The sequence below is a fragment of the Eutrigla gurnardus genome (assembly GCF_963514095.1).
Source record: "Eutrigla gurnardus genome assembly, chromosome: 17".
NCBI classification, from domain to species: domain Eukaryota; kingdom Metazoa; phylum Chordata; class Actinopteri; order Perciformes; family Triglidae; genus Eutrigla; species Eutrigla gurnardus.
In genome coordinates, this window is record NC_139928.1 from 19,421,957 (window position 1) to 19,433,412 (window position 11,456).

The 11,456-nt window shown below is 45.0% G+C and overlaps 1 protein-coding gene across 1 annotated transcript in view; it reads right to left on the reverse strand.

Annotated features, from left to right (window-relative positions):
* Positions 1 to 11,245, reverse strand: part of pou2f2a (POU class 2 homeobox 2a) — a 52,187-nt gene extending 40,942 nt beyond the window's left edge. The window contains exon 1 of the mRNA XM_084031637.1: positions 10,725 to 11,245. Within this exon, the coding sequence (XP_083887763.1) occupies positions 10,725 to 10,824 (100 nt within the window). The 5' untranslated portion in view covers positions 10,825 to 11,245. The remainder of the gene's footprint in view (positions 1 to 10,724) is intronic.
* Between the last annotated feature and the right edge of the window lie 211 nt (positions 11,246 to 11,456).

Below are 11,456 nucleotides of genomic sequence, written 5' to 3' on the forward strand. Positions count from 1 at the left end.
AGGAATCCAAATTAATTACACCAAACACTTCCGTGTCATCTTTTTTTCCCCCCCATATGTGGTGGGCAGTACAATTTGAAGCAGCATCAGCTGTGTGGTGAAAACACCTTCTAAAAGCCCTTGAGCTTGTAGTCTGACAACAGCATATGTGGGTGAAAATGAGTCACGAGGAGTAAGTGCATGTATGTATTTGAAAGTGTGTGTGTGTGTGTGTGTGTGTGTGTGTGTGTGTGTGTGTGTGTGTGTGTGTGTAATGTGGGTAGGGGGTTAGTTGAGTACAGCAGATTGAAGCACTAACCAGAGCACTCAGATTTATTAAAAGGGGCCGGACCAAGCGCCTGTCCACCCCCCCCCCCCCCCCCCCCAAAAGCCCTCCTTTCTCTCTCCATCCTCTATTGTTGTCACTTTACTTCTGTCTCTGTGCATACACCCCCCCCCCCCCCCCCCCCCAATCCTGCATGATATTACGTTTTTCACTAAAAACCCTTCACAGTCACCGCTGGTCCCTCAATAAGACAGGCTGAAGAGGAGGAGGGGTGGAGGGGGAGGAAGGAGAGGAAGGACGTGGTGTTCCTGAGGTAAATAGGGACCCCTCCTCCCTATCCATCCTCCCTTCCTCACACACACACACACCCCCAGGTTCATTACCATAACCCCTGTCCACTAAATTAAATTGGGGGGTTTAAATCCTCTCCCCCCCCCCCCCCCAAAAGAAACCAGCGCTGACCACCAGCCAAGGGGATGGATGGGTGGAGGCAGGAGACAAAAGAGGTGGAAACCAATCTAACTAACCCCACTTTTGTCATCCGACTTTATTAGCTAAATGTATCAGCGGCGGGAAGAAATGCATTGTTGGCTGCGGGGATTCATATTGCTTGGGAACACACACACACACACACACACACACACACACACATGCAAAAGGGCCGCACAAAAGCACACGCGTTGGCTCTCCGTGTGTGGTTTATTCGATACAAACTACGTCGGCGAGCATGAAACGTCCCCGCGGCGCTGCAAACGGTGAGATTACATTACGGTGGCGCACATAAACATGCAAACACTCAGAGAGCAAAGTGGACAGACACACAGGAAGCACACACGGCATCCTGCTTATCCGACAGCCTTGTCATTTTAATCTCTGGGAAGAAGGAGAAAAAAATAAAATCCTACAGCTTTGAGACGGCAGAAAGCGTGCATGGAGACGAGCTTACTCACACTTCCACTAAAAGGGTTTTTTTTTTTTGGCGTGAGATCACATACTGGCTTCATTATGTCAGAGACCTGAGGAGGAGGACGGGAGGCTTTCCTAAGCCCTGTTCACTCTATTCATGCAAGCAGGGGAACAAGATCACTGCCTTCAGGTTGGCACAAAGGAGGCGAGCACTTCTGTATTACACACCCTGAGCAGCAGGCAGTGATGGACATTAGCCAAGAGATAAGCACACACACACACACACACACACAGGTCATATCATGCTCTTTAAACATTTAGATTTGTATTCATTATGTTACCTAGAAAGCAACCTTTTCATACATATTCATGCTGGAAACAGGAATATCTAATACGGGTCTACATCTTAATACATTTAGTGCTTGAAGTCTGAAACTGGCCTGAGGATATATTTAACCATGAGTCAGTGGATTTGTCTTCCCAGCAGCAGAATGTTGTAAAACTGACCAATGTTATTATGGAAGCTGGTGGACAGACGGGTCTCCATCCACAGAGATTACGTACTGGCTGGGATCTGGATCTGGGATGAAGTGATTATAATTTTCTTTTTGGGATGCACCAATGACACTTTTCCAGTCCCGACACTCACACCTGGACTTTGGGTATCAGCAGAAATACTGATCAAATACTAGTATTTGATTGATAAGCTGTGCAATTATCAATACACTGTGCAATATTAACATTTATTATGTTGGTATTTAGTCATTCACTATCCTCTTTAATGCTGTAATAGTGTAAATTTCCCCACCGTGGGATTAATAAAGGATTATTTTATCTTATCTCACCGTGTGGAAGAGACTAATCATCCTCTCAGGTAGCATTAGATTTGACTGAAACATTGTTTTCTTAACTGTGTAAAACTAAATATAAGAAATAAATACACGGTTTTCAATGTACTGAATTGTTATTTAATAAAATAAAAAGGTATCCGGAGTCAGTATTGGATTTATATCCGATACCAGTATCCTCGCATCTCCCATTTTCTTCAGCCACGACTCTATTTCTTCTTTTCCACTGGTAACGTGAACATTTCCCACCTCCCAGAAAAAAATACAATGAAACTCGATTGTAAATTCATGTCAAAATACGTCACCAAGTTATTAGGTAATTGGTTACGGTGAAACATCTCCGTCTGTAAAAGGTTTAAATAAATTCCATAAAATGCCGAGGCTGCACAACCAGCAGCTTGTCACGGTCCGCCATGATTTCTCTTTACCTTTGGCGTCGTGCACCTGGATCCCTCGGAGGTTGGACATTTTAACAGGGAAAACTCCAACCTCCGACTCGTCTGGTCCGCTGCATTAATCCTGAGGTTATATGTGGTCAAGAAACCAATTTACCTAGAAATGTGATGTCTCCACTCTGCTTTTAGATTTTTTTAAATATTCGGTCTGCCTTTGAAGCTCTGGAGATATTTTAAAAGCTTTTCTAAGGGTTGGGTAATCCCTTGAATTAGCTATATGGTATAATGGAGTACCATTTCCACATCGCTAAAAACACAGTTCATGAAGAAAAGGTGCTTAAATTAGCAAGGAAATGCTGCAAAAAAAGGATTTGTGGTGCGTGTGGACGTATGAACCGCAGATTAATCACACAGTTTAACCATCATAGTGTGAAATAAAGCTTAAAGGTTGATTGTTAACGGCCCATTCAGTGAATATAATAATGTAATAATATGCAATCAAGAGCTTGACATTAAAGCTTTCTAGTCACTGATCCCTGATAATGTTACACTGTGAGCTAACAGCTAGCGTTCCATTCATTTGCATTATGATGCGTTCAAGCCCAATACGGTAAAATGTAGATATTAGAGAGGGAATTACGAGCTCTTTAACTTAATAAAACTATCTCTAAGCAGCTTATAAAGAGTAGTTAAAAGTATTAATGCCAAGATTTTTTCCCATCACTTAAAATACAATTATTTTATTTCCTTATCATTTGAATTGTATGTATTTGTGCAAATAACCACTACAGACAATAATAATAATAAAAATGAAGACGTTTTGACTCCGACTTAAAAGAAATAATGTGATAGTTGTATACAGCCGCTATAACAAACAAAACGGGATCAGGGCTCCTTTTTTCCAGCTGCTCTGATACACAACTCAAAACTGTGAGACAATCCCGACCCTGACTTTTGTGGTGTGTTGCCCCCCCCACCCCACACACACACACACACACCTCTGACTCTTGTCAAGTGTGTAACCTAATTATTCTGCTTAATTAGAAGGCGAGCAGCAGCCCTGACCTCAGACCATCCACTAATGAGCTGAACGGCCTTCAGGTCTTTTTCTCGCTCGCCCTCGCGTTCCCTTTCTCTTCCCGCCTGCCCTTCCTCCGGCCGAACACAGCGGTGGCCGAGGCGGGGAATCGCGGTGATGGAGCGAGGGAGTGAAAAGGAGGGATGGACGGGAGCGTGAAGAGAAGGAATGTGAGCTATGAGACGAGTGAATAGGCACGGGGTCCTTTATGGCGTCTATGTGCAGCGAGGAGAAAGCCCATCCACGGACACCTTGTCGGACAACAGTGGGAGCACACACTGAGTGCATTCGATTAGAGGTGCACATTGGTGTTAAACCAAAAACGCTCCCCTGCTGCGCCAAGGATTCATTATTTAGCAGGGGTGTAAAATGGACAGTGGCCTACGTACACACATAAACACACACACACACACACACACACACACACACACACACACACACACACACACACACACACACACACACACACACACACACAAACACACACACACACACACACTAAGATGTACTAAGATGAGCCATCAGAGACGCACAATTTTTCACACACCAGAAATAAGTACTCTAAGTACACTGGTACTTATGTTTACACACACAGAAATACCAGAAAGGTACTCACAAACAGACACAAACACACACTTACACACACACACACACACACACATTATGATTGGCGATTACAAACCCAAAGAGAGCGAGACACACGGTGAAGTCAAATATAGCCTGAGTACAGCCAATTTAGCCCTTAATGGTCTTTGTGACCATCAAGAGCACAAGACAAAGATGACTGTCCAATGGAGAGTGCATGTGTGTGTGTGTTTGTGTGTGTGTGTGTGTGTGTGTGTGTGTGTGTGTGTGTGTGGAGGAGGACAATGTTTACCTCGACTCCTTCCCGTCCATATGTGTGTCTAATGGCCTATGAATGTTTCCACGGTAACAATGACAGTTTGAGCTGGTTGGATGGACCAACATACGGACAGCAGCAGAGGGGAAGCAGAGTTCAGGTGACCATATTTGGTCATGGGTGGATTTTTACTTCATATCCCCACAGCAGGTATAGCGCCTGTGGTGTGAAATGACTTTATCATGTGTGTGTGTGTGTGTGAGACAAAGACAAAGGGCCTGCATGTATGTGTGTGTGTGTGTTCCCCGTGGCATTCACAGGTCATGTGTGAAGGTAATGTACATAACGTGTGTGTGTGTGTGTGTGTGTTTGTGTGTGTGTGTGTGTGTGTGTGTGGAAGTGGATTAAATATATTTTTCTTATTTGCTTTTAATCATGAGGGGTGAGTGGTCGTCAAAGTCTGTATACAAAAAGAAACGCCAACAATTAACTTTACAGCCAAGTGTTAAAGTCATCTTAGTAGCTAATTGAATTGGTAGAGTGGTAACCTGTCAATCAGCAGGTAAGCCCCGCCCCCTAAAGCATCCCCTGCTTTCTGGTCTGGTGGACTCTAAATGGACCATAATGTACTAAATGAACATCATGCTGGATTGAAGGAGACTTGAAACTAGAGATTGAGACCATAAACTCATGTTTACTGAGATAATACATCAAGAGAAGTAGGACCATTTTCTCATAGACTTCTATGCAATCAGACTTCTTTTGTGTCACTTCAATGTTGGCTTCACTTTTTGGAACTGTAGGTTTTCACCTAGTGGTAGCCTTTTTTTTTCGGCCAGAAATGTCAAAAAGTGATGCATTTATTTGGAACAACTAGAGCATCATTTTTAACAGTTCATCTATTTTGGAGTTCAAATATTCATATTTTCTTTAGTTTTTTAGTAGTTTAAATCTCACTTAATCGTTTTGATACGATCTGAAGTGCAGGTAAAGTTCAGGTGATGTAACATAAACTTGACTAGAAGCATCAAGACACTGAAAACTTCCACAGGTTCTGTATGAGGATGTCCACACATACATATAGAAACTACTTTAATCTGCATGTGTTTCAGACAGCAACCACAGAGCATATCCTCAGAGAGTGTGTGTGTGTGTGTGTGTGTGTGTGTGTGTGTGTGCAGGGCCCTGGGTGGGGGTGAGGCAGCTTAACGCAATAAAGCATGTTGTATTGACATCTGTGTTGTGTCTATTGATTCCCCATTATGGAGCTAACAAACCCGCCTGGACGCTTTGTCATTCGCAATCACGTTAGCACCGGGACTCACCAACAACGCAGCCCCTTTTACAATCTGATCCATACACACACACACACACACACACACACACACACACACACACACACACACACACACACACACACACACACGCACGCACGCAGGTGTCCTCACATGCACACTTTTCTTGCATTCCTACACATTCACGACAATGTCACTGCGCACACACCCAGTCTACCCACACACACACACACCCACACCCACACACACACAACCACCCACCCCCTCACCCACACACACACACACACACACACGGGGTGGCGGGAGAGTAGTCAATGCTGGCTAATCAATAGTGGTGGAAGGTTAAAACCACTCACACAATGGGCAGCTATGAGCTTGCGGTTTCCAGATGAACCACACATGCCAGACAGATCCATAACTGACCTCAACGTGCAATTATTGAATCCTCCACCTGTCTGCTTCTCACACACACACACACACACACACACACACACACACACACACACACACACACACACACACACACACACACACACACTCACACACTCACACACAGTCAAATCAGCATAAATGCAAAAGGTTGTTTGTCCACAAACATGATGCAAATACTTTCCAGCACCCGATCCTGCACACACACACACACACACACACACACACACACACACACACACACACACACACACACACACACACACAGTATGTGTGCAATGTATACCTCTACATATAGATGCATAAAGATCTGTGCATAGTCTCTGCTTGCGCAGACACAAATAATTGCAGATAAACACTCTTGCACACACACACAGACACACAGACACACACACACACACAGCCAATTAATCCAGGCACAGGGGCCTTTGCTCAGGCCCAGTTTGGTGTGGCCCAGACAACACAACCCCCTCCTGGGCACGGCGAGGTGAAGATCCTGGGTGGGAGAGGAGGTAGTTATCCAGCAGCATGGAGCACTTTGTGTGTGTGTGTCCTATACGTGTGTTTGTGTGTGAGTGTGTGAGTGTGCGCAGGAGGTTTGTGCTTTGAACTCTGCAATAAAAGTTTCTCTGCACGGTTATTAAACAACACAATAGAATGGGAAAAGCAGACACACTATTGCCAGATTGCCTTACTATTACTGCGGTCATTTGGATTTAACAATCATGAGATTGTTCCTCGGTTGTTTTCTGTGGTGTATGTTTAATACCACACCTGCTTGAAATCTATTTTTTTTAGTTTATCTTCATGATTTTCCATCACAGAAAAGACGTAAACTAAGTAGAAAAGCAGATAGTAGATCAAGCCGTTCTGGGTTGGACTGGAGAATAAAAATCAACACTGTGCAGAATAACTACAGCTCGGATAAGAGGCCTCTCAGAGTAGTCAACATAAATAAACCATCCCTCTCAGTCCAGACACGTGCCTTCTCTCTGTGAATTTGACAGCGCTCGGTTTTTATATGGGCCACAGTGGCCCTGGAGGATTTTACAGCAGTGTACATAAAATAAAAGAGCATTTAAATTTCCTTTGTTGCGGTGCAGAGCGGGGACGGAGCCGCGGCAGCTACAGGTCCCTGTCCGCCACGCAGCAGAGCACGCGCTCCGGTCAGATCTCTGAGCCGCACAAAAGACCAGCGTTTTTCAGTCTTTGTGGCAAAGATCTGATGCTCCAAAATGAACCGAGGAGAGCATCGGCCTCCGCTCTCTTCGGCGGCTGCAAAGCACGAGTATATAAACGGCCGGCAAACGTGAAGGAATTCAGCGAGGAGGCTCTGCTTCAGGACAAAGGATGTGGTCTCTCCTCTCCTGTCTTTTTTCCCCTTCCAGCTGGTTTATAGTCAACAGAGATGAGATGTCAGGGTTCATCCCGCCCCGCTGGAAACGACTTGCTCTACACATGGTGACAAACTCATCGCCTCACAGCCTCTACGGTTATCCTGTGCTGCCCAAATGCTTCCGTTCAAAACAGGAGTGAATGATACAGAATGTGTTTAACTAGTACTGGTTTTGAATGTTTTACTCAACCACAACAATAGTCCATAATAAAGCAGCTCTTAATGAGGGTTAAAGTCATTTAGTTGTAAATCTGAAACAATGAGTTGAAGGACACCAACTGTAATCATGTTTGCAGCCACATAGCAGCACAGTCAGGTTATAAAAATCAATTAATAATCAATTAATTGCAGATATACAGCACCCTTAAACGTTTCCATTTCACAGATATACACACACGCAGGTAGTAAAGGAGAAAACTGACTATGAGAGGAACACTAAAACCTGGTGGATTTCCTTTAGTGTTAGCGATTAATAACGAGACCCAAAGCATCGACTTAAATACAAAACAAATATATGACTGTGCAATTAAACGAGCACAGATAACACTAACTCTCTGATGACAAATTCCAGCCGGTGACTGTTTGACTGTGGCGATGTGTCTTAGGCCCAGCTGAGCTGAGGCCAGCAGTCTCAACGCTGTAGTGTTAAAGAGTCGAGCTGACAAAAAACCCCATAAGCCCTCGCTTTAGATCCACTGTAGAACCACTGTCTGCTAGCGTCTGCTGTTTAGGACCTCTCCCTCTCCTCCTCCACTGAACCTCACTCACCTCATCTTAGACTTCTGACTCCCCCGTCTTTGCTCACTCTAACACACCCAGATATGCACACACACACACACACACACACACACACACCTACACAGGTGCAGGCAATCGTACAGATGCACACACGCACACCTTGGTCAAAGGCGCAGATCAGAGAGAGACAGAGAATTGTGGGTAACAGACTTAGCTAAAGTGGCTTATGGGGCCCGGCCAAACCACACCAGGCAAATCCAATTCAACAAGCTCCCGGTCCGTGGGGAACGAGGGAGAAAGAGAGAGGGGAGAGTTTGCATTTTTCTGAAAAGGCTTTCGTGTCAAGTGAATACTTCACAGAAATGAGAGGGAGAATGAGAGACAGGGGGATTCTGACTTTCTTTCTCTCCAGAGATCAAGGATGAAAGTAGGAGAAAAGAAGGAAGAAAAAAAACAGAGGAGGAAATGAGGGATGAGGGCCGGCCTTTGCTCTCCTATGGAGTTTATTTGTCTCATGTGTATCGGCTGCTTATCACACCAACATGTTTCAAAAAGGCAAAGAAAAGCATCCTGCCGGCCACGTTGACCCTTTCATTTCCCCCTCGCTCGAAGGAGGAACACGGGAGAACCTGCTGCACGTTCTCTACTCATTTGTTCAATAATTCACCCGCTCCACATATTCACTCATTATTCATTCTTTACACTGTTCATTAAATGATTGATTCTTCCACTCAATCATTAATGTATTCAAGCGTTTCATCTGTTCAATCGCGGTGTTTATTAATTCTTTCACTCTCGCCTGTGCTGGCGCATTCAATCATTCATTCATCCTCTCAGACGCAGCCTTCACCTCTTCTTCTCTCATCATGTCGTTCACTTTAATTTCTTAAAAGACCCCCCCCCCCCCCCTCCTCCCACCATCACAACAGCCAGTGGATACATGTTGCCTGTCAAAGCACCAGCTCTCATTATAACCTCAACCGTTTTTCTCCTCCTGACACATACTTAAGGTGATAGCCTGAATTAGCCCAGCATGGCTCGGCATACACTCCCCCCCTCCTCCTCCTCTTCCTCCCCCCATCTGTCATTTGAAATTTCCGCCCGGATGGATTACGGCGGTAGGGGATGGGGACCGGGGGAGCCATGGCGTTGTCACCCGGCTCTAAACATGTAGACACACTTCCATACATGCATGTGCTTTATGTTGAAACGGGGACCGACAAGTCACGCTGCCAAGTTTTAAAAAGCGCCTCAGGAGGGGAGTGGAAACGCTGCTTGACCTCTAACCCACCGAGATACACCCAAGAAATAAAAATCCAACATATTGACAGAAGAATGCATTTGCTTTTTCTTTAACTGTGCTATAGTGCATTTTTATTTGTTTCCCTGTCGGATCTATTATGGATCTAAGAATAACACGTTGAGCAAATATCTCAGATACAGCCCGTTAGGAATATTATAGGGACATTAGAGCCAGATGAAAAAATACCATTAAGAGCACTGGTGCCCTTATTGATCACACTGGAAGTCTCTAAAGCAATATTAGAGTGATAACAGGGTATTAAAGCACAGCATAAAGGCATGATATGCTTCTCATAGCTTTTATACAACTATTGATTGGCAAACTGTAGTTATAGGACAATTATAGGAATATTAGTTTTACTACATAATAAAATGTATGTTTGAATTCCCATCATTTAGAAACCGTCCCTCTGTTGTTTTTTTCCTCCTCACATCATCTCCAGTGAAGCCAAACTTTTTCTCCCTCAGCCAACTCGACTGTAATCCTGTTTTCTCAACGTGGGCCCCCGGTCGGGAGATCAATACCCAGTGATCGATAGATGACCATGAATATTCCAGCCTAACCTGACCGAGAGCGACTGAGGGAGAGGAGCGAGGAGAGGAGAGGAGGCAGATGGGACGGAGGTGGAGATGGATGGATTGCCACGAATGAAAGGGGAGACGACAAGGAGAGAGCGTGGCGCCTCTGATGGATGCTAATGAGCCAAACGTCAATGCGTCCTATTTTACGTGGTTGGGATTTATGTGCAAGTAAGTATTTTAATTTAACTCTCTGCCTTGTTAATGATACATGAAGTTAATTCCTCCTCTGCAGAGGTGCAAGAAAAACATGGTCAAATAACAACATTATGTGTCTAAAATAATATCTTCGGGGGTTTTTTTCAGATGATTTTAAATCACAAGAAAATCATTAGTAATTCAAGAGATAAGTTGGAAGAATTGAAGCACTTTGGCAGGTTTGTCTTTCTAATAGAAGACATGGTTTATATCACAGCTTCAACATAACTTTCATATAGAAACATGCTCGTTGTGAGTCATATAAAGTAAAATATAGACGGGATTTAAATGTGCATGTAATCTGATCTAAAGTTTATTGAACCATCAGTTAAATATGAGCTTAAATGTTTAGTATTTAACTGTAACTCCATCTAGCAGGTTAGGGAGTAAGATGGAGCTAAACCCCGGGCTTTACTCTTTGTTTGTGTGCACAGTGGAGATGAAGGAGTCTTACCGGGGCTGGACCGCGGAGCCAGCGAGGACTTGAGTCTCCAGGCGCTGAAGTCGGACGCTGTTCTCTGAAAGACGAAGGGGACCGGCAGGGGGACAAACATGGTCCTCTGTCGACCTGGGGGTCGTCGTTTTTTTTTTTTTATGTTAGTCTCACTTTTCTTCTTTTCTCATCCGTCGTGCTTCCGTCTGTCTTTGGCCTTTCTTCCTTTGCGTCCCAGGTTCGCTCGTGAAGGTACGCTCGGTAGAAAGCTTTGTAAAAAACACACAGTTTGGCTTCTTCTTCCGGGGATGGACTCTCAGCGGATTCACATCACTCACTTTCTTTCTTTTTTTTTTTTAAAGATTCGTGTGGATCGACACGGATAACGCGGGTCCCCCCTTTTTACTTGCGTCTCCTCGGAGTCAACTAGTCCCGAGACGCGCGCGCGGAGAGGAGGTGCAGGTGCGCGCAGCGACGGCTGTGGGAGGAAACGTAAAGCTATCAGTGGTCATCCGTACACGGGCTAACACGGGCTGCAGGGGACCGGGACCTGTTCTCATCGCACCCACGTGAATCCAGTGCAGTCAGTCCTCTCTCTCGGCTGCTCTCCGCGGGATGCAACACACACACACACGAGCGGACTCCATGTATTGTGTCCAGACGGCCGTGCGTAAAGGTCGCGGAGGCTCTCCGTTGTCCGGCTCTCTGTCTCTCCTCCTCGGCGGGGGTCTGCTTTGGTTTCGGGTTGTGCAA